We start from the raw sequence: 25386 nt of genomic DNA, 5'->3' as shown, positions 1-25386 counted from the left end.
AAGCATTTCGGTTTATCAGTTGGGTGCGGAAAGGCCGCCACTTCGCTGTGGCCCTGGCACCGCCTAGCACCACCCGAGAGCCGACGAGATAATTGTACGCCCATCAACTGACGTCACACAGCATTTCGTGCGTTCAAGGAAAATGGTTTTTATTATGCTTCAACATTCATAAAAAAGGTGTGGAAATTCCAAAATGTAATCTTCCTTGAATATAGAAAGTTTTGAACAAACACTTCTAGAATATTTATTGCAGTGTCAAAGCAATGTCATCTCGGTCTTTAAAAAATCGTTTAACTTCAAACAGCAACACATGTTATTGAGTTTTAGTGTTCGAAATCATCAAATATTGGTTGTAGGTATGTGGACATTATCATCTGTATGTTTTGTCCGGGTTGCGTCTCAATTTGCAGGACTGGTCCCATCGTTATCAGTAGAGATAGCGGCATCCCAATCGCTGCCTGCACACACCGGCACTATGCTTATCGCCCTTCCACGAACACTTAGCTCCACAAACACTTGTACTTATCGCAAAATGTTTCGCAATTGCTCTTCTATAGAAAATACCGATGAAGCGGGACTGGTTCGAGTTACATGTTATTATAAATGTATATTTTCTATAACTTAAAATTTCTTTTTAAAAAGTTGTTTCATTGGAAATAATGTAGAAGCATTTATTAAAGATTCTCGTTCAAATTAAAATATTTATTATATCTCTACGTAAAGAACTTGCTATCACATCGTTCAACAACTTTTAACAACAGACACAAGACGTCCACTGCTGAAAATAAATCCTAGCTTTCAAGTCAACTTGGAACTCATCGTATATCAGTTAATATTCTTATTCATTGCGTAAATAACGAATGAGACGTAATTTCAGATGTACTCGCTACGGGTGTAGATGTAGATACAGCGCGAGCGTCGCTACGAGTTTACAATACATCAAGCAAAGTGTACAATCGTGTAACTGACATCAGCTTGGCAGAAGCCCAAGGTTTTGTCAAACGTACTTCATATCCGTGTATCACAATGCAGACAGTTAACCGATTAGTATGTCATAATTTGTGTTCAACGCTTTCTTCGTGAAAGGAAAATGTATTTCAAGAGCCACTGCCACTCTTTCATTATTCGCTACAACAATACCTTTGGAAAATTCTACCGGCAACTATGTTGCTTTTGAAATATTTAAATATACGTCGTCGCTACGAGGAATTCCGTTTCGCGATAAGTACAATTGATAATACCAGTCTGTTATTGATTACTTGATTAAATTCTCTCACAAATTCCACACACAAAATAATCTTAATAAACAAATAAAATGTAACAATAATAATAATGACGCTGTAATAGGTACTTTTGAAAAGCAACAGAAAAAAGTAATTGGCCATGCTGTCATGTAAAGTCATAAAAGTTTGCCTACACGCCACTGTGGATAGTCCTTATGAATGTCATCAAAGGAGGAGACGCATTTAAACGACACACAAAGAATAATAAGCCCGCATAAAATAGATTTTTATACATTTTTATGTGACCGAGAGAATAATGGCTCCTGTGTAAGAGACTAATTTGAATAGCGCAACAGGATGCCTTGCTGTGCATTTATATGTCCCCACATTTATCGTAAAATACTTTGATTAATATTTATTTCATGCTAAACATCTTTTACACGTCTACACTTGATAGGTCTGGTACCTTAGAATCTAATGTTTAGATATATATCTAATGCTTAGATATTGTTTTCGACACACACGGAAGTTTTATACCCGATAACATTTATTCTGATATTGCTTTGTTCAGTTTCCATAAAGTTAACTAGTAATGACATCTATAATTTCATCAAACTACCAATAACATCTCAGGGTATGTTATACAGAAATATGTGAATTCTGAAAGAATCAATATTTCCTGATCGATGAATGAACCAGTCACATCTGCATTGTGATCCTCGTTTAATAATGTTCCGTCAGTATTATTCTCAACATTTATGACTGAAATTTCATTTGAAACGTATCTGCATGATTATGATTATTTTCAGAAGTGTAAGCGTAATCAAGGAACGATGGGGCATTCAATAAAAATTATCAGCAGTGTCGATAAAATAGAAAGCAAACAATGTTCCACAGTTTTCTTATCATGATTGTAATACGACCGCATATTTTTACCTCGGTCATACGTAAATACATGTTTTTTAAGTTGGCGACCAAAAATTAATATGTGGTTTGATCCGACGTGTATAAGCTCATCCGTACATTTGGTGAGACAATTAGAGGCTCACTTACAGCCCACAGTGTGTACAATGGCGATGCAAATAATCGCGATTATGGCAAGGTTGACGTCGGTCGTCGGAGGGTTCGTTCAACTGACCGCGAACGATGACACGGGGCGCGCGCGCAGCGTCGCGGCGTCACATGCGCGCCTTTACTGAACCGCCTCCAACACCCGCGACGGCCATCTCAACATCAGTCAGATCCCAAGAAACCAAACTTCACTAACCCCAAACGAGGACATACATTACATAGGTCTTTATATCATTGTTATAACCCAAAATGAGATCTGCTGTTTCACGTAAGTATTAAAAACTTAGCTAAGATTATGATAATATGAAACCAATCACGAAGCTGATGCAATAAAAAACAGATAATGGCAAACAAAATGATCTGTGTTGTATTGTCATCGAAACAACTCGGGAATCCCCATCCAGCTTCGCGATAACTTGGCCTATAAAACCGATTACCACTTACCGATTTCCTCTAACTGCAATCCAAATAAACACACTTCACAAAGCAACAGGAAACTTCATTAAAAACTTTAAAAACTTGTCGTAACTTGATACAAGCTAGCGCGATTCCCGCGTGCGCGCAACGAAAACAATCGGCTGACAGATGTCGGTCGGCGTCGGAAAACCCCTCAGAAACTACGCGGCGCAAAGCACGCAGTGTGTAAATATTATTGCCACGACTGGACAAAGGTTTTTGTTATCTAAAACCGGTGTCAGCGAGCGTGCACGACACGCGCGGTCAGCGGTAGAACGTGGAGTGAGGCTCGCGCGCCGGCCCCGCCACCGTCTGATAAGCCTGGCGCGACGCCCCCCGGCGACGCCTACGCCCCACTCGGCGCCGCCGCACCGGTGCATCGTAAACACCACCGGCCGCCCCTCGGCACCCGGCACCGGTGGCGCAGCCACCGCCGCCGCCGACCAGACGGGCCCCCGCGCATTATGCACCGCACCTACGCACAATTTCACAACTGCAAGGCACCTCGCCGCGATGCAGAAAATCAACAACTTTCAATTCCTTAAAAAGACGAGGAAACAGAGACTTGCCAGTTGCGAAACTATGGCGGCAGCCCAGATACCGATGAGAACAATGAAGCGCAAACAAACGCAGCACCTTTTCAGTATCCTCCTAATTGGGCTGGTGGTGCGTCGGACAGAATTCAATATGCAACACGATCGGTGCACCACATAAACGGAATAATTGAATTAGTGCAAGCATGTCAACCACGAGCAGCCAAGCCACCGCCACCGACGCATAATCAAACAATATAGACTTGATCATCAACGTACTCCAGTTACCTATCAATCAGGTACCTGGTTAAAAGTAACCTACCGATTGTGAACTTATCCATCGTACAATAACGTCAGCAGAATCTATCTTTTCGTTAATCGTGCTTTTTGATTAATGTTGAAAGGTTCTTTCTACAATTTACAATGTCCTGTATTGAAAGCATGTATGGGTTTATACTGGAGTTGTTTGCATTCGCACCCACAAGTAATGATCCATAAAATGGGAAGAACAGACAAAGAAAGGATGAGGAAAATTAAATTAATTAGGTATTTTGTTTTGGTTGAATGTGACGTAAAGAAAGCATTTGTTTGTAAAGGAGAGCTATTAGTTTTAGTCATCAACTTAGTCAAGGTGATCATAGGTCAACAGATTTCAAGTCCCATCATCAAAACGCAGAAGTTCAATGATCTGTGACGTGGTACAGTGTATGTGTAGTACCTACATGGTAGATAACTATCAACTGCGTCATTTGTTTGTATGCGATACAAAGTGATGAAAATCATGCCTAGGCAAACAGTTCCTATAAACTCCACATCAAACCAACATTAATACTCTCGAAAGCGAATAAAAACGATTCAGTAACTACATGACATGTGACCTTCTGCAAATGTTTCAGAATTAAGAACTGCGTAGGTGTAGTAAAATACAAAATTGGATTCGAAGAATTGCGGCAAATAAGCAGCCATTCGAAACCCATTAATTTAGTTATTTACCGACATCCCATGTTATCAAAACAATTTGTTGGACGAATGCAAAAGAGCGGAGAGTTGAAATAATAACAATCGCAAATATTCAAAGTTGAATGTTAAGTTAGGGGAATAAAATACTTTGTAATTTTTTTTTACTTTTCAAAAAATAAGCATTTTCACACTCTCTGAAGGTCACGACGATAAAAATTTAACACAAATTCAATGGAATGCCATAAAAGTTCAATATTTATCACCGATAATCCGTAATGGCGAGGCCTATATAACATGCTGGAGGAATCTCAAAAAAATGATTTAAATAACATTGAAAACGCAGCCACAGTCGTAAACATTTACGAGTACATTACTCTCAGTAAACTGGCATGCCGGTGCAAATTATCCATCCGACAATTTATACCACATTGGAGAATTACGTTTGTTGATTAATTTTATAACACGACACTACCAAGATACCCGAGAGACTGAGAAAGCAAACAGGGCTGACTGATCAAAATATTTAGAGCACAAAAAACGTATTCTTCGAGACGTTTAAAAAACGGAGTCCCATACCTTTCTTTGTGACTTACATAAATAAAATATAAAATCAATGTCATATAACTCAGTCCGTCAGGCGAGAAATCTGTCGAGCCGCGTTAGGCCCACATAAATTACGAGATTAATCTTTTCAAATAATTTGACCTTTTCATCTGACGAGGGTTCATTAAATAATGGCGTCGGTATTGGTAGTGCGGTTATTGTGCCGTCTATCACGAATTTTGTTGTGGGCGGGAGCAGACTGCCTACAATTCATAGCCCTATTATTCGAAGAGTGTCGAGGGTGGAAATAGTGATTATCATGCAGATGATGTGGTGATCTATAATAACAAATTGTATGAAGATGCTTCAATAAACACAAATGGTATGCCACTGTGGAATCTTGAATTATATTTGTTGGTTCACCTAGCACTTGGCAGTCTATTGTTTTTTATTCGGTAGTAAAAACATAACGCTGGCTTTTTAATCATACTAATTTAATGAATGCCAAGTTGGAATGCCAAGTCTTGTACTAAATGAAATAAAACATTTTATGGAATTAAACCCAACATACTTGAACATACCAAAGGACTAATCCAACATGCGTATACATTTATAACAATGATCTAATGCAATTAATTCGCCTGCAGTGGTTAGTATGACATCTTTTAATAAGGCACTCGAGGCGGAAACGTGGAAAATGTCAGTAATCTACGGAGCGGTAAGCACGATTCTTGCCCATAATCGGAACAAGGACTCCGCAGCTGTTGTAAATATCAGCTCCATGCTTATTATTGTGACGTAGTCATTGTTGCTTCGTGGAACAAAGAAAATTAAGTTCGCTAATTTATAAAGAAACCTTTGTTTAGAATTATAATTTATAAAACTTATTGCATTTGTACTAATGTTTAATTGTGGCGGCAACCTAGCTTCATAATCCCGCCCCACGATCAAGATAAATAAAACGGTATGGTCAGAATGTCCGGCGGAATACCGTGCGAGCCAAACGGGTGACTCATTGGGTACCCAAGTCAACCGTCGGGATCCTTAACTACCTTTAACGGGTCCCCGGCACAATCAGACCTCGATGCAATTATTGTTGCACCGTTACCTACTACAGTTCCCAAAAGAACTCCAGGAAAATTCAAGCGGCAGGCTTTGCGGCATCATTTGTCAATAGACTTCTCCGAAATATTATTGTATCACGTTGTCATCCAATTGCATTTGGTGATATTTGTAACATCAACAATAGATCAGAAGACAATAAACAGAACAACATTAAAACTTTTTTTATTTAAGTAGTTATTTTGTGTCGAGTTGCGTGTTTGGCTTTTCAACCATAAGTAGCCATGACGAAAGGAGCGATGGGGTGCATCAATCACCCGTCGCTTTCAGAATTCATTTACATTTGGAATGTGTTAAGACTTTATTAAGTGTCATTTTTTTAGAACTACAATAAATTCTCATCAAGTTTCGATAATAATATTCCCCTATTTAGTGAATTATTGTTAGAATAAATCAGTATAATTCTCCTCCAGGTGGTTTGTTGTACAATGAAAAGTATGTGAATACATATCAAACAAGCAAGTTTCTGAATAAGGAATTAGAATAAACATGGACTTTGTTTAATATCATCACATTCTATAATAAAGTTGATGCTTAAACAAACAGGAAATTTTAATATCGGACGGATTATAACAGTTCTAACTTTATTAACCCATATCTACATATTTGTAACATAATTGTTGAAGACAAAAACGTTTTCCTGTTTCGCTGCGATTTCGTGTAGTTGGATTCTCCGAACTCATTTGACTTCATCTGAGGCCACGGTGGACTTTGAATTATATTAAAATACAGCAAATTGTCCGTTCAAGATCTACCTGTGACCTTGTATGACATTTACTTTACTTTCTCACGAAATATGCAGTACTGTGTGGGAAGTATCGTTTTCGAGTTTTTCATCGAAATATCCATTATGTCACACAAAAGATTGTTTCCAGGAATTTTTAAATTTGTTTTTAGATAATGAGCTTGTTAATACCTGTGGGATTTATATTTTTCTCACGCATATTAAGCTAGTTTTACGACATTGCACAGAAATTTTGCATCTTCCAAAAATCTCTCCCAAACAATTCAAGCTCAATAGACCAAACAGTTTGAGCTGACAAATATACATTTCAATTGCAGACAAATATTGAACTTTACGATGCTTTTGATATGGATAAACGTCAACATGACATTGTACAACGTGGGTGGTTGGTTATGGGTAGTTATGGTGCGACAAGACCGGACCGCATGACTTAGCACCGCGCTGACAGCTACCATGGTCTAACAACTTAATGTGACCGAGATAGCTAATCGTTTGAACAAGGAGCATTTGGTGAGAAAATAGAAAAGGACATAAATTAACCACGAAAATCAACATAACTTGAAGGTTAGAATGATCTAATGAATGTTTGATATAATGTTTTACATCAGATCACACCAAAAGTAAGCTAAGACTAATTAAAATGTTAAACTTTGATTGGCGGGAACAATATAATATCATAGGCAAACACGATAAAATCTACATCAATTTTATTGTTAAGTTGCCTTGAGTTATAATTTCATGGTTACACTGTATTTGCAAGTCATTATACTGATTGTAGACGAGTCCAGAATTGCAATAACCATTATCAAACAAAAGGACTCCTTATCAGTGTCCTTAAAAATCACTTAAAAATTATATTGTGGGAGCTACCTAAAAAAAAGGCTAGGTACAATAAACTGTTGCTTTCAACTTTTGTACCCACGGCCATAAAAGACCACAAAATATCAGTATGAAGTATGCACCTAAATCTTTTCCCTATCCTACCATTATTGTTCCCTTTGTGAGATTTGTAAGCGGCCATAGTTCGAAAGCAATGAACGGCAGGAGACAATGGAAAACACTTTATGTAATGGGTCAGTGCGGATAACGCAGCCGTGTTATCTTTTAAAGGTAATAAAGAAGTCAACTTCGGACTTTATTGTACGTTGCTACTTGTGCAACTGCATAAAAGCTCGTTTTGTCCAGTACAGCTATCACTACGTAATATCTCATTGTCTCGTGTCTACTACGGCATAATGGAGTCAGCCTAAACAGGTACCGGTTGAAATTGAAAGGTTCTAGGATAATCTTTAGAACACGTGGTAATTGTAGTAGACCAAGTCAAAAGACAAAGAAAGGAAGATTTCCCAATAAGGTAATTTTCTATTAACATTGTTGCACATAAACAATAAGTTTCACATAGACACTACGACCGCATGCTTCATGGGTGACGTCATTTGCCAGTGCGCACAGGTGTGCGGCTTACAATTTTTTACCTACATTAAAGAATTGCATCAGAACACCCATTGCAATAAATTATCATAAAATAGAAAAGAAGTCTAAGTAACAAAGTTGTAAATAATAGTGTTAATCATTTGCAATAATAAATATAAGGAAATAGAACCATGATTCCTACCTATTTTTTATTCACACATCTGGCCGTGTTGCGCGTTAAACAAGTCAATATGATGATTTGGCCCAATTTAATGGTTACTCGACGACAAAAAACTAAAAGCTTTAAAATAAAACTTGTAAATTATGGCATATTTGATGCTAACCAGTACCTAATCGTACAGTATTTGTCATGTCTGTATGAAAAAATATGGCTTGCCTACTTCCGATGATTCACAATATTCTTGGAAAACTCTGCGTGTGTTAGTATAATGGAGATTATCTAATCCGTGACTACACGATACTTACGATACTGTTTATAATTTACTATACATTCTACAAAGAATTAGGTTTCATTATTTAAGATCACACAAGAAATTACACACAGTCGTTTTCCTTGACAATATTCAACTAGACCCGATTCCGAGTTGATTACAATTAAAACAAATTGTCCACATCCGGCTCGTATTGACTACAACACTAATAGGTGTCCGTCAATAAAATACATCTGCTGACTAAAGTCAACGGGGTCAATCGCCGTTTGAAATCAGTTTACATTACTGTAGACAATGCATCTGCTGTTTAAGTAAATTAGGCCTGACGTCAAAACGTGTAACCGATCATAGGTCGAATGATCTGAATGGTAATTAATGTAACGGTCAATGCTGTAATAGTAATTGCAATTGTGCAAGGCAGGTAAATCGTTGCGTGTTGCGTTCTAGCATGCAGGGATTCCCCAACAACAGCAGTGTTCTTGGAAGCAGTCAGGCGCAGGAGAAATTTCACAAGCGCGCGATGTGGGTCAAGTCAGCCGGACTTGACGTTTTCGCTTCGCAAAGGTTACCATCACCGCTGCGCCTGCGCCCCGCCGCCCGACAAATCCGGTTGCGCTTGCGCAACTGATAGTCTTGGTTATCAGATCCTAAAAGATCAGTTGTTTCGACGACTTACTCGGAATTTAATTATGATCAAATAGGAACTCTTGTGGATTTTGAACATTGGAATTATTTGAAATTATCACCGAAAGAGGAGGGGATAAGATATCCCCACTTTCGCTACGCCACGCCTACGTGGGTAATCTCACGCAATGCTAAGTGAAGATTACATTGCTATGCTATAGGTTCGTCTCTTTCATAATACACCTAGGTATAATATTTATCGATTGGCATGAAACCTTATTAAACTATAAAACTTGTAGGTGATACACACAATATTAAGTTATGAGTGTTGGGGAAATCCAAGGATTTCATTCATGCATATTGTAAGTAAACAAGTCTAGCTTATGACGTCGTTTGATAAGGACATTATTTTTGTTTATTTGTCCTGTTTTTCCAATAAATGTGGGAATATTAAATATACATTTATTTTTAATATTAGGGGAAATTAAACAACGCTGTATTTCGAGAAAGAACACGCTGTAGTTTTCTCACGCAAGATTATGAAATGCCTATACACCTTATGAACGTGTTGTTAAACTAGATGAGTCACTAGTAGAAACTGGATTGAGGTTAAAAAAATAGCTTAGGTACCTACTTGCACTATTGGTATACGTGACTGTCTTCAACACCAGCCCCTACAAGGAAGATTTTGGGTAAAAACCAAACTGTAACTTCCTCGAAGTAACAGGCAATACTTTATACCTACTTTAGAAGGTAGATTGGATCTCTAACACCGTTTTGATTATAAAGTGATCAATAAAATAAAGTAAAAATTGTACAGTCGTTACATTATAATAATGGTTCAGGTAGCGATACGAGTTCGTGGAACTTCTCAAGACTCGCGCACTGCGCAGTGGGGCAAGATGACGTCATCGCATGACGTCACCCAGTCGAACCATATGTGACGTCAAGCACGCAGTGATAAGGTGAAAATCTTAACACGAAACGGTGAAAACCTGCATCGCACGTGACTTTATAGTAAAAATATGTTTATGGCGTATTTTAGTTTATTTTTTCCTGCTTCGATGGAAATGCGACGAACATATTGATATTGTTATCTTTACCTACAGCATTATCACAGTATATTGTGTTCGTTATATCTGTTGATAAAAGCGCGCGAATCTATAGCCAGCGCCATCTATCGAAATCCAAATGAACTTTCAGAGACGGTAAGTAACTTTAAATGAAAAAATGTTACAATAAATTTTATTGTGCACGACCACACTGCTGGTAACGCCAATAGGTTACGTCATTGTCTAATAATAGGAATAAATTATTGTAATAACAGGAATGACAGACAAACAAGTCCTGGAAGCTATTGGCGTAAATATTGTCAAACGTAGGTATCAATACTTTTAATTTCTTCTAATTAATTAGCAGCTGATAGGTCACCAACTAGGAATAGTTCTAGAATATTCTATACTATTCAATCGTAAATATAACATTAAAAATACCAAATTAAAAGAGACATTCAAAGTGAAATATATAAGAGTAAAAGTTTAAATATAGGCAAACGTGATACAAGCCTCGTTTGATCTAATCTTCGTCCTTTTCGCACAAACAACGGACCAATAGCGTTCTAGACAGCTACAAGTGACAGGGGACCCTATTATTGGTGTTACGACAGTACCCAATATTGTTTAAATATTAGTACTTACTTATAAAGTATTTAACAATGGTAGAACAAACTTTGAACAAGGATGTAATAACTTTCGAAACTATTGCAAGTAGTAGGAACTAGTAGTGAGAGCTAGGCGACGCCAATTAAATAACCACAAGGTCATTCGCATACAAGGATACAACACCAAAAGTTTTATAACTGACGACAAAAAGTAAAAATATTGCACCATTCACACTCAACTAACTGTCCCCAAGTTGAGAAAGTTGTTTACGAAGTCACTTCACGAAGTGTCGCGCAAAACTTTGGTTCCGTGGACGTACAAACTAACAAAGTGTTCATAGCTGCAGTACTCACCATTGGCTTCTTATATTCATCTGCCTGGTAGTCAAACATGGTAGCGAACATCAGACTATCGTCTTGCTCGCCGTTGTAGAGGTGGTACGGTACCAGCTGAGACATGAAGACCACTTTCCACTATATTGTTCAAACTATATCAACTATCCACCAAGGGTTATAAATTAAAAGTTCACAGTGCAAAGAGTTAGCGAAATTCACGGCGCGTCAATTCACAATATGATAAGAGTATGAGTCATATGAAGGCTTCTACAAACTGTAGACGTACGCGTAGCTAGAATGTTTTATATCAGACTGAGTCAGTTGGCGCGCTTGTGGCCGGTTTTGTATGATACGAAGCGGCCGCACGGCGCACGCGCAAACACCGCCTCGGAACCAAAACGTCGTATCTCCAAGCATTTCAACAATTCGCTAACCGAGCCAAATACATTTTTTTACGGTTCTTTGAATGAAGCCATGTTCCAATGATTCAGGGAATAGCTTTTCTATGACACGTGAAGTAAATATTTTCATGCAGTTAAACAGTATTACTTGGCAAAAGAATCAAAACATCATCGTAATGACTAAAAAATTAGGGATTTCCATTTTTCTTTTAGTTCAGTTAGCGCGAAAGATTTTTTCGGTAAACCGTACCCGTAGTTAACACTAAAACAAAAGTTGTTTGTTATAGATGGACGAACATGGTTAAGTGGGTCATTTACTATCCCTAGATAGGAGGCAGTGGAATAGCAAATAAAGGGTTAGGTACTAAATACTGCCGCCACAAAGCCAGCAATCACATTTTAATGAATCATCTACTGGAACAAAACACTGAATTGCGTTTGAACTGTTACAATTACATACATATTTAAGTAGCACAATAGCTGTTGTGTGCAATTATTGACAAGTCGGAAGCTTGCACCGAAGATCGGTTAGCAAATAATACTTATTAATACTATTATGTCTATCAGAAATAATGAGGTTGGTATACAAAGTTAGCTGCAGCTGGCTGGAGCAATAAGTAACTTATCCGAGGTTCCAATCGATTTGTTCTTAGATATTTAGAACGGCATTTGCGAACAAAATTTACGCATACTAGAACCAAGAACAAGGAAAGCTGACTACAAATTAGTTCACGAAAATTAATAAATTCTAAGATAATGAGTACTTCCAATCAGCTAACGTAATCATTAATGTTTCTAAAGTTAGATGTTGTGAAGTAATCCGTATACTCGTATGTTTACGAAAACATTGTATGAATCATAAATATAATTATAAAATGATATGTATTGTGGATGACATTATCTTTTCTCATAATCAGAGAAGTTTAAAGACTTGATTACAAGCAGTGTACAACATACCGCACCCAAAAGAGGTAGGGTCGGGTGTCTCACATTGAACCAGGCAGCTACATTTAACCACCGCCGAATCTCGAAAATGTGACATTGCTAAAGTGCGCTAATATGAGTAAAAGAGAGGTATTTACGTTCCATCCCTGCCCACTAGTTTACGTGGCGATCGCGAGCAAAGTGTTTTTATGAGGAGCATTCGAAAGCAAACTGACTCAAAAAGTAAGTCTTTTTGCAAATTCAATTCTTTTTTAATTAAATAATATCAATTTAATTATATATACATTGTTTTCTATGGTTAGTTAGCAATTAAAAGCGCTATAAATCGTGTTTTTACGAGATTGATTTGCCGGTAAAATATTGAAGTTAGTTATCAAAACGTGGTGTGTCTCACAGTGAGCCACCTCACATTGAGCCCTGGAACATTACGTACATCCCAGTCACTAAATGAGTTTATTTAAAGAAATGTTTTTAATTTGTTATTAAATGGTGCGAAACGAAGTGTTAACAAGAAAAGTGGTGGGCATTTGGCTGGCAACATGCTTAAAGCCCTTAAACTGCACAGGTGAAAGTATTCGTATAAGATTTAAAGTGATTTTAATAAAATTAAATATAAGGCTGATTATGAGACTGTTGAATAGTTTGTTTTATAATAAATAAAAATTGTATAATTCACTATTCCTGTTTTTATTATTCTCACAAAGTTTTTCGCTTTGATTTCGCTTATAAATGGAACTAGAATACATAAAAATAAGGTGGCTAAATGTGGACCATACCCTGGTTAAATGTGTACCACCTGAAGTACTCATTGAACCAAAAATAATTTTTCATGAAAACCTTGTTTACACTGAAACTAAAAGGAATATGAGAAATTAATGTTTTACAAAATTAAAGCTAGATAAATTTGCTAAGTATACACAAAAAATTAAAGACATTGATTGAAAATCCAGCCCACTATGAGACTTTGAAATTTACCTGGTTCAATGTGAGACACCTTACCATATACGTATTTTTGCTGATGATGATAGTGCATGTTTTGGCGATATAAGTCATATAATAACATTAATAAAAATGATATAATTTTACGGTTATCAAAAAGTCCGAAAAACACGTGTATGTTATTTAATTATTTTTTAAAATTGCTATTTTGTCATGTAACAAATTCTTTCTCAGGAGTTTGCTATTGTCCGACGGCGATGCAACATTCTAACGGTCTATTTACTCAATGATCGAGTCTTATGACACGTTATTCATTGTCATGGTGTGTAAATATCGTACGGAAGGAACCAAGCCGTCTGATAACACGATTGGTCATTACATAAGATGGTCTGATATAAACATGACGTCACCCACTCTAGCTTACACACCGTTCTTATCAAATTCATGGGAAGTTGTAGCAGCCGAATCAAATTACTACGTACTATTGATAAAATAGTTTCATTTTTCCTTAACAGTCAATATCCACCTGAATTTCATAGAAAAATTAATTGTTTACTTGTTCAGGTTTACTAAGAAACGTTCAATTAAAGTTGTGCCCTTTTAAGAACTGCGCCCTATTATGTGGGTCAAATAGATACACAGGACATTGATAGTATGTATTCAGGGCGAAAAAGCCTTACATTTTGACATCCTAAAAAGGGCAATTTTCTCAAAACTAAAACTAAATCCAGTCATCAAAAACCTAAAATGAGTGCAGAAACAAAATATAATAATGATGTAAAGCATTAGATCGATGCAGATTATATAAAATTGAGCACCAATCAACGTACAAATCATGACTACCATAAAGCATGTGCCTGTCGTTAGATCGTGCGAGATCGTAACAGTGTGAGTCGTTCAACTCCCGGACGGTTCAAGGGCCCGTCCTTGACTAGCAGTCACGCAAACAAATGTTTCCAATAGTTCAGCCCCATTTTCCACGAAAACCGTCGATGTCATAGTTTGAAATAAATATGTTCTCATATCGATAGCACATCGCATTTGACCATTTCTATAACGTTTTTCATTAGAATTTTTGAATTAATTCCTTCACGTGTATTCAAATGGTTGTGTACTAGCGTTTTGTTTTGTAAAGGTCATAGTTAAAGTATGTTTCTGTTTGATCAGGTTTCAATAATTATCTTTTTGTATTTTGTTCTAACAATAAGGCTGAACTGTAAAGAATTAGTAGGCCCAATTTTAATATGTGTAGTTATTAAAAGTGACAATTTTAAAAATCTTTTGTCGGGTCATTTAGGTTTTTCTTAACATCAGATTTTGAATTTCCTCTTTTTTCCCAATTGAATTCTTTCTTCCCAATTTTCCCAACAAAACTGAAATTCCCAACTCCCAAAAGCCCGACAAAGCACTTCTAACGCCACTGATGTTTCAGATGTCCATGGGCGGCGGAGATTGCTTACCATCAGGTGATCCGTCTGCTTGTTTAACGGCTTAAAATACCATAAAAAACTTAAATCACTTTAGTTGATTAAGTCGTCTGCAGAATTCCAATTCAATGTAAATTAACAGTAAATAAATGAGAATTACTCTATCTCAGTTCAAACAAAATCCATTTCAGTACTAACTAGAACAAAAGGAAGTACACAACACTATCTAAGTAGACTATCTTGGAATCATTTACAGAAACAATAAATCTGAGACTGCGGAGGTGTGAGGTGCTTGCCCAACCTGAACCCGCGTTAATTGACTTGCTAATCAACGTTTGCGCACTGCCCATTAATGCGATACAATTCGATGCTCAATTCCTATTTAGCAGAAAAACAATCAGTACACTATTTTCGTCCGAACAGAAACGTGTTTTAAAAAAAATGAAGGTCAATAATGTGAACAAAAGATAAAAGATTTAAAGATCAAAATAAATAACTACTGACGAACTATCGTGCATTAATTAATTCAAAAACACGTCATTTTATTACTCATGTCAAAAGTTATAGACGATTAGATAAATGGGTCATTTAGCTCCACACTCGGGCCAAACGTCAACATTGGCAAAATAGAAACGGTTCACTTGTTTATTTCTTTATTCTTGATGTAAATCATTTGCTTACATTTTCATAAAATGGCGAGGCTGCTTTTATTATAAACGTTAGTACATTAACGTCTTCGAATGAATACGTTTTGCTGCCAGCACTGAGATTGAAACATCTCTAGCTATTCTCATTCTATTATCGGTTTTCCTATTCTAATTGGTAAACAGATTTCCCAGAGTTTTCCAGATCATAACAAGTGAACTAAAGCCAATCATTTGTAGGTCGTCTTGTTCGCTTGGTGTACGTACACTGCGTCGCCTTGAGCCAATACACATGCCACTGTTCAAGGTCTCTCCGTTAAATCGTAGCAGCAAATTCCACGAACTTTGTCTTGAGTTTTAATGATAATATTAGGTATGGAACAATATCCAGTGTAATGTTCCAACGTCCAGTCAATGGTAACATGATGTCCGTTCAATTTACGTTCATTTGTTTCGTGAGTGCTGTTTGGTAGACATGCGCACGCGACGCGTGGGCCCGACACCCGAGTTTTCCTCGAATCGCTGACGTCAGCGCCAAGCGCGGTCATCGCCACTCTTTAATGTTTTCCTGCTACAACCTTTTCAAACGTGTAGCAGTTCAAAAGGTTTCATTACATTTTAATACCCATTTAACCTACTGTTAAGGTAAAGTACCTTCCTAATGGTTTTTACCGACCAAACAATGTCAATACTGTATAAGAAAAATATATTTAATCAATTCTGGGGTTTACAATGAGCTTTAAATAATAAAACATTGTCAAATTTTTAGATCCATGTAAACATTTAGCAAATAAACAGCATAAAGTTTGTGGTCAACTTAGACAACTGCTCTTTTTTGTATAATTTTAGGTTCAACTCAGACGAAGCGACCGTTCACTTCGGCGGCTAAGCATGCCATGAGTTTTTGTCGCATGTATTCAATCATCAGTACCAAGCAAAAACTGTTTGCAGACCGTAGACAGACAAATAAACTTAGTGGTTTTATATCAAAGCAATATTATAACAAAGGATTTATGTACAATAACGTGCAATGTAGATAGTTTGTAATGGTCAATTAGCATAAAACGAAGACTTTTGTGACGTCAAATGAAGTAATTCTAACAAGAGAAAGATCACAAAAAGAAACCAGAAAATGAGTAAAGACAAAGCCTGTTTTATTTTCTTTAGGCTAAAAAATACACGTGAAATAATGGGAATTCCAATGGACGTACCTACGTAATAAAGTAGGTACTTAGCCTTTCTAGAACGTTCAAGTTCAACGTCGGAAAGGAGGCTTAAAACAACATGTACATTGTAACTACACCCAAAATTTTTAGGCACCATTATCGTACACTCACAATCGCCTTTGCTGGGCTCATAATTTGTATGTGTATGTTGTATTCCGTTCCGTATTTTGTTACGTATATGCTGTTCCTAGTAAATTACAATACGAGTATGTAAAGGAATATGGAATATACCTCTACCAAACCGCATGAAAAACCCCCATTCATAACTAACAAAATTCAATGGAATTCCGCATTTTCGAAAGCCAATTCCAATATTAGATGTAGCTAATTATATTTATTATTATGTAGGGCTTTTTGGACATTGTATATACCAACAATGTAACTAGTTGGTTACTTTTTCACAGGTTTATTGATATGATTGAGATATAAATCCGGTAACAGATAGGACTTTGACCTATTTTCAGCGAAGAACATTTTTGAGGGAGGGGGGGGGATATCATCCAAATACTTCTTCCGCCTTGGGCGAGGCGAGAGGGAGTATCATACTCTTACTGACTAAAAACCACCCCGTTCCTACTCCTAGTTTTCAAGCCGGAGCCTCGGTAACCCAATAGGCAGTCAGCTTCGATGTAACCAATGTGGATAAAATTGGAGTAGTTACTTACAATGAATGGAATACTTACGCCATATTTATTTACCGTTAAATAGGTAAGGAATTTATAAGTTCGAACAGATATTATTCAAATCTGTGGCTAGCCTCATCCCTCCTCGTTTGAACAAATGTACCTAATAAATTACTTTATTTTCAAAATAGAATTATATATTTGTATAATTGCTGCTATTTGCCACAATGGTTCAGCAGGACAAAACCACGATAAAGGAACAAACAACTCTAGAACGGAAAAGTAAGGGGAAATATGTATAGACACTTATTTCAAAATATGTATATGAAACTATTTGTTACCTACGGCTACGCTTTCAAGACAAAAGAGAAACCATGAGGTAAAATGTAGCCTGTAGATACCTATCTTAGCCTGTAGGTAGGTAGACTCAAAGGAGACGCGTATCTCCTTAGGGATGTGCCGTAACAGGCGTTGCACTGTGAGGGCTCCGAGGGAGGTTCTATGAGAAACTTAAGTTAGTGTTAACGTGAAACAAAGACTAGTTATAATTTTATACATAGTATGTGGGTATGGATTATGATTATAACAATGACTAGGCATTTATTTATTTTACTTGTGCATTTTATGTGCTTTAACGACGTTAACGGGGATTTCTACTACTTTATTCGTGGCACCAATTAAAAAAAAATATTTCAGTGATGTCTCCCGAAAATGATTACTAATAATTTTAACTTTATTAAATAGACCTTTTCATGTCCTTTCATTTTGACAAAGCCATGGTAACTAAGAACTAGGAGGACTAACCACAAAAAAAAACATATTTTATGTTGATCAGTAATTCCCAAATAGCAACAGATATTATGATCTTCCTTCCCATATGTATACTGCATAGCAATTATAATTAAGGATACGCCGAGATTTACATATTGGAAAATTAAAGCCGATGTTACGCAATTAAGGAAACACCATTGTTCAAAACAAAATTGTTATCATAACTCTATAGTATTTGTTTAACTTGGTACATGGTTCTGTTACACGTGTGGTACCCTTAACAAAACACGGCTAAAGAAATAACAATCACAATAATTACGTCTTATTTTTCATTTAATCACGCCATACTTTTGTTTCGGATCGGAGGAATTTCTTTTTGTTAGGATATTTTTTTTTATATTAGAAATGGGCTGGCGTTTGGCCACTATCTCGCTTGGTGGTAAGCGATGATGCGGTCTACGATGGAACCGATTCAATTCACTAGGGCCTTTAAGACACCCAGAAATTATTGAAATACATCTTGAGTTTGAATTTGGTTTATATACATTTTTCATTATTTCCGATTGGTTTTTGAATAGGTTTACCTACCCAAAAGATATGCTATAAAAAAAATATATATATATAAAAGAGAACAAACTCTTACCCAGTAATTTGTGAAAGTTTTGGAAATATTGCCACAAGGCAGTAACTATTGAGAAGTTCTAAAATCTATATATTAATACGTGATGCAAAAACTTTGGACCACATTTTACGAAAATTGCGCGGACGTAGGAGCATAAAATTTGGTATACTTATAGTTTATGTGTAGGAGAAGTGCATAGCGATAATATTTTTCAAAAATAATGCTTATAAAGTACATTAAATCAATAAATAAAACATTACACACACATGCATAGTATCTGATCGTATTTGACAAAACGTCAAAATCGATAGACATTGCGATGATATTCTCACGTCTCATATGAAAAGAGTTTGAATTAAATAAAAATTATCCTTCAACGTACGTTAAGTGGTATTGTAAATTAAATCATATATGGTCGAATTTCGGCCACTAGGCGACCACTAGTATATCTAATAATACGTATCCCAAGAGGACAGAAGGATGGAGGTGCATCTTTTCAATACATATTTATCTTTACTCACTTCTTACTGGAGTTATACACTAATATTCAAGTTTTCAAGTTCTAAATAATTTGTCTGGTAACTTGTTTGGTACAAGGTCATATTAGATGTTTAGTGCTCAGTACAATACAGTAGAACTCCAATTATCCGAATTAATGGGGACCGGGACCCATTCGGATAATCAAATATTCGGATAATCGGATTTTTTTAAAAAAAATTGCCATTGAAGAGTATTTTTTTATTGAATTAAATTGCGGCGGAAGTCAGTGTAGGCACAACGGCAAGTTAAGACAAGTCAAGTCAAGACTTCACAAACACTGGCTTCGCGGGGGGGGGAGAATAATAGCGCACTTAGACTTTTTTTGACAATTTTTGTGATTCGGATAATCGGCGATTCGGATAGTCGGAGTTCGGATAATTGGAGATCTACTGTAACACCTAATATTATAGTTAAAGTGTAGAATCAGTGTAAAATACTTAATATTAATATTTGTAATGTAATGAAATTACTCATTACAAACCTTCCCAAACCATTTCTGGGAAATTAATAGTCAATAATAAGTATTAATTTATGGAATGCCATATAAGGATTATTACTTAGTTTGTCAGTACCTTAAAATATTGTCTATGTTGTTATGCCAGCTGTATACAGTAAAATTAATGCTAAATGAATATTTATAAATAGATATCCCGCAAACAAGGACAATAAATTAAACATATTGTAATTTCCTGCATAGAACAGCGATATATATTAATACAGGGTACTACTATCAGACAATAAATAGAATTAAGATTGTTTATTTACTATTTTCCTGTAAATGTTAAGTACCGAAGTGTTATTTTATTAGGGATAATGTTATTTTAATAATAAATTTGTATTAAGTATGTCACTATGGATGTAAATATGTTTTATTTCGGTAATACAGTAAGTGATTACTGACACCTAAACACAGCATAGTGATACCTATTATATAATAAGAAATCTTTATTTCCTATCAATTTATTAAACTAGATAAAAACAAAATATTTGTAAGTATTTTCCTGTTATTTTGTACAACAAAAATTTTAATGTGATTCATTCGATAAAAATACAACAAATTATTGTAGTTGATAATCTAAATATTATGATTTTGAGCAAATAATAAGTATTATCGAGCTTAAGTACATCGTTTGTGAAAAGGCCCACGGAAATTCTGAGAATCTTATCAAAAATGAGGTGTTATAATATTTGCTATGACGCAGCGACTATTTTAAAGGACAATGACTAATACTGGCAGGTACAAATCCACGTTATCAGGAGATTTGAGATAAGCACTTGTAAGTATCTTATCTATGTCGATTTTTAAAGAAAAATAACAATTTAGTCTTTATTCGCGATGACTGTATGACCATTTTTGATAAAACCTTTTTTTCTAATAAATTATCTTACTCATTAGTTAAATATAAATTACAAGTACAGCATTATTGCCTTGACTTGGAAGCCTTAATTACTTATAATTTACTATTTAGTTCATTAACCTATCTATTAAGTTTTTGCTCGGAAATTAAAAGATAAATTTTATTATAGAAATAATATATATATTTTTATGTTACTTTACTTTTACAAAAAAAGAAGTAATTGTCTAGTTGCATTCCATAATTGAAAAAAATGTCTATTAAATATTATTTATTGTGCTTTAAAATATATCTATAGAATAAGTGTGTACATAGCACAGACAGTTGCAACCAAGTAAACAAAATGAAGTTATCAACTGTTCGTCGAGTTCTAGACTAATCTACAGATACTGTGCACTGAACAGACGTCACCAGTATTGAATTTAAGACAGCAGCGGATTTACCCAGCTAATTTTTACATCTGTCAATTTATTCATTGAATTTAAAACTTTATTATTTTGTAATAAAGCTGAAAATCTATTGGAAAAATTTTACTGATTTGTGGAGGTTAATGTGGTAGCGTCTATGCTTACATTTATTTAATAATCTGTATGTTCTCAAAGTAGGTACAATAAGAACTTGTTTGTTTTCCTTATATTATAATTTAGTACAGAGTCAAGTGGTGCTGATTTCAATAATTTGTTTGTCTAGTAAACAAGCTTTACAAGTCTTTCACAGGAATTGGAGCCCATTGGGATCATTTTGTATGTATTCATTCAAAATCATTGAAATCCTATCTAATTTATTCCATACAGATAGACTCTGCTCCTGTCACATACTTTAACTTTGAGGTAGGGCAGTTACTTACATATTCATGAACAAGGACTTGTAACAAAACAATACTATTTCAAGTAATTTGTCTAAAAATACTTAAAATACCAGGAAGTCAGCCAACATAAAGGACTTCCTACTAAGTTTAGTATTCATTTAATCAATTAAACCTGTTTTACCTTAGTAACAGTTTCTTAGAATAGGAAACCCAGTACCAAAACTTTTTAAAGTTGATATAACCTTTTCTTTCACCATTTATCTGAATGTGGGAGGCATGAGCATCGAGTTACTTACCGTAAGTAAGGACCGAGAGGTCGGGACGGACGAAACAAAATCATTTGTAGACGAGTCCTGCGAAGATTGACTGTCGCAGGAAATGTCCGATTGATTTGATTGACTATCACTGATTTCTAGCTTCATCGTCATCAGTTCAGATTCACTTATGTCCAAGTTTCAACACGAAATACGTTTTACGTAATTTACTCGACAAACAACGCGTATTATCAATGCGATCTCGAACTTCAAACAAAGTTTGTAGTTCCGCGTAACTATCAAATGCTGCGAAGTTTCTCGTGACAGTTCACTAATGACAGGAACGGAATCAAAATAAGGCGCCTCGAATTGAAAAAGATTATCCAACGAGAGAACAACAATGATGACTCATCATTGCAGTTTGCACACAAACGAATGAAACGATGACGTAGTCGTCAGTTTGGGGATGCCCTTCTCTCCTTAGAAATTCTGACGTTCTGTAACGAAACGGCTTAAGCGCCCAATATTATCATACACCAAATTACTTTTTGGACGTCTCGCAATACTTCAACCCAAACGAAACTAAAGGGTGATCTCATCGTCTAAAAATACTAGGTAGCGTGATATTCGACCAATAGCAACGCTTCTTTCGAATGTCGTCACAAAATTTGGCTCTACAAGGTTCTCTGGTACCAAGAAAACTCGCTTCAAATTCGTATGAATCTAAATCGAGTTTAACTGTTGAAAGTTTTTTATAGTTCCTAAGAGATATTAAATGATAATATAAAATCAGAAAACATTGAGCGTTAATCAGCTATAAAGAAATCTAGGCAATAATTTATCTTTACTTTTAATTTTTGTTCATGAATTAATAATGTTAGTAAAGAGACAGTAGCTATTGTTACATTAAATTAAAAGGTTTCTAGCGAAATAATTTCTTTGTAACTCAGTAATCAACCAATAGTCACTATCTCTAGCTGAATTAATTCAATCTTTATTTTCTTACATGCCAAATAATTAGTCTGATTGTACATATTTGCTTGTACAGTTTTACTATTTAAAAGGATAATAAATCAGGAAAATGTACCTACATAAAATTTAAAGCCGAGTGAAGTGAAAAGTTTTAAAATTATTGTAAGAGTTTTTGTTAATATTTTGTTTTTACATACCAAATCAAACCCTTTTGCTTGCTGTTATGGTATGCCATATGCGTAAAAATAAGGTATTAAAAAAATAAGCTAAATGCAGAATGAAATTAGGTATACCTATTGTCCAATTAATAATATAATATTTTGTGACTAGATTTTTGATAAAATATAAAAACGTTGGTATAGTGATCTTAGTAAATAAAATTTGTCGTCAAAATCATAGTATATAAACATCAGCAGCAATATTTATTATTCTTTTGCCTTTTATCTCAGCTCGACAATTTTATTATTCATTATTAATGTTATTTATTTCTCTATTTAGTTGTAAAAGTTTAGTAACAAACTAAAAATGAAATTTTAGTAACGTGCCTACATCTCTTCAAAAGTCAATGTCAGTGTATCAGCTGTCAGTCGTGCTGCAGCTGATTGTCAGTCGTGGTATTTTTTGTTTGGTGTCAAGCGAAGTCAAAATTGTTATCATTTCAGTAAGGTTTTCAAGCATTGAAAAAGTTGTATCTTGTTTTAACATTAACGGATATGTATATTTACTCTTTATATTTATAGAGAAACGTTCATTTTTATTGTAAAGTAATTCATCAAAAGATCAAGGTAATATTTTATACTCTTTTACTGTAGGCTAGATTGAGACGACAATGCTTTATGTTTTTGCATTGACCTACAGTTAAAGTTGATATTTTTTTAGTAGAATACTAATATACGACTAATGTAGATGTCAATCTAAGGTTCCAGTTACTGCATTCTTTGTTATGTTACAGTAAAACATAAAATTATTGAGAAACACTCAACCTAACCTATATCGCTATCAATGTTTATGTTCTAATTTTTGTGAACAGCGAAATGTCTGGGAAGAAATGTAAGCACTGTGGGTCCTCGGACATCGAAGTGGACCCAGCCCGAGGAGACGCGGTGTGCACAAACTGTGGGTCTGTGCTGGAGGACAATATCATTGTTGCTGAAATCGAGTTTCAAGAAAATGCCCATGGCGGGGCTTCCACCATCGGACAGTTCGTGTCTGCTGAGACTAAAGGAGGAGCTACCGGTTTTGGCAGAGGTATATATTACTTTTAAGGCCATATTAATTACTTTTTACTTGAAAATAAGTCAAATGTTAATGTTACTGTTTAGCTTGTTGTCACATAGTATTATTGTTTTTAATGGTATCACTATGGTTCTCTATCATTAACTAGGTACTTTAAAATATACTTAAATTGATGGACTTACAATGTAACAGTGATTTAGTAAGGATTGCCCACAAATCATGACCGCTTGTCAACATTATTACCTAGATTAAAAACAGAATGAATTTTACATTCTTTATTTTATTTATTTTACTATAACTTACAATTAATCGATTAGTTACTGACTAACTAATATTAAAATCTATCTCCACAGCCTTCAATGCGGGTATTGGGCAAGAATCCAGAGAGGTGACATTAAGAAAAGCCCGAGAAGGCATCACAGCCCTCTGCCAACAGTTGCGACTTAACCAACAATGCATAGATATTGCGTGCAACTTCTACAAGATGGCTCTGTCTCGACATCTCACCATTGGAAGACCGTCCAGCCACACACAAGCAGCTTGCGTTTATATGACATGCAGGACAGAAGGCACAGCCCGTATCCTTTTCATAAAAGATTAGGTTTTGGTTTTCTTATAATTGGCCTAATATGAAAATACTTTAAGTGGATACAATTTTATACTTACTCAGTTTGCAAGTTCCCAGATTTAAAATAGACTAAAGTTTTTAGTATATCAACCAATACTCGTCACAACCAAACCCAGAATAACAATTTGTGTATCCGGCAAAAAAGTCTTCCATGCGGGAATCGAACCTGCGACACGTTGCAGTTGTCGCACAGTAACCTGTTGCTCAGGCATTGCGCCAATTGAATTTTTTTACACAGTTAAGTTTTCCTTTGCGCACTGCCACGGTATTTATAACGCTTTTTTTCGATTGTAGATCGTCGCACACTAGTGGTACGATGGCAGCTAGATATTCGAATTTATATTTATTTCATAAGAATTATTCATATAGTTAAAGGTGATGTATTGAAACATGTAATTGCCTGAACAAAATGATACAGATCTGTTGATTGATGTAAGCGACGCTGTTCCCATCTGCTGCTATCAAGTTGGACGCACATACTTCAAGTTGTCGAGAGCACTATGCATCAACATACCTCCTACCGGTAAGTGCTAGTTTTAATTTGCTATTTTTATATTCATCTTAAGTCTAGTGGTCACAAATAAGTTTTCTGATCAAGAGAACCCTCATGATTCTTAAGAGGTGATGGTTGATTTTAAAATATTTTTTTCATAATATAATGTGAAAAAATTACTTTTACATCTATGTTGTAACCTATATGCCTTTAAAAAAATGGGTACATGTGTAATGATATATACCTATACCGGGTATCTGTCTATGTTGCGTCTTTTGATGAAGCATTTGAGCAAGCAAACTTTCTACGAAGTGGCAACGTCGTCTTGGACGTAACTCTTAGTGCATAAATTGTATTCCAAAAA

The 25386-nt window shown here is 35.5% G+C and overlaps 2 protein-coding genes across 3 annotated transcripts in view; one reads left to right on the top strand and one right to left on the bottom strand.

Annotated features, from left to right (window-relative positions):
- Positions 1-22268, bottom strand: part of LOC118275925 (transcription factor kayak) — a 34939-nt gene extending 12671 nt beyond the window's left edge. The window contains exon 1 of one of the 2 annotated variants that reach the window (XM_035594054.2): positions 21736-22268. In XM_035594054.2, the coding sequence (XP_035449947.1) occupies positions 21736-21867 (132 nt within the window). In that variant the 5' untranslated portion in view covers positions 21868-22268. Of the gene's footprint in view, positions 1-11156; positions 11456-21735 lie in introns of those variants that run through there. The other variant, XM_035594056.2, reaches the window with a different exon arrangement.
- A 992-nt stretch (positions 22269-23260) lies between these two features.
- LOC118275929 (transcription factor IIIB 90 kDa subunit) overlaps positions 23261-25386 on the top strand; it is a 37292-nt gene continuing 35166 nt past the window's right edge. The window contains exons 1-4 of the mRNA XM_050695649.1: positions 23261-23450; positions 23696-23913; positions 24255-24479; positions 24948-25052. Of these exons, the coding sequence (XP_050551606.1) occupies positions 23700-23913; positions 24255-24479; positions 24948-25052 (544 nt within the window). The 5' untranslated portion in view covers positions 23261-23450; positions 23696-23699. The remainder of the gene's footprint in view (positions 23451-23695; positions 23914-24254; positions 24480-24947; positions 25053-25386) is intronic.

Source organism: Spodoptera frugiperda, chromosome 8 (assembly GCF_023101765.2).
Source record: "Spodoptera frugiperda isolate SF20-4 chromosome 8, AGI-APGP_CSIRO_Sfru_2.0, whole genome shotgun sequence".
In the NCBI taxonomy this organism is placed as follows: Eukaryota; Metazoa; Arthropoda; class Insecta; order Lepidoptera; family Noctuidae; genus Spodoptera; species Spodoptera frugiperda.
Note: the sequence above shows the minus strand (reverse complement) of the source record. Positions and strands in the feature narration are given on the sequence as shown.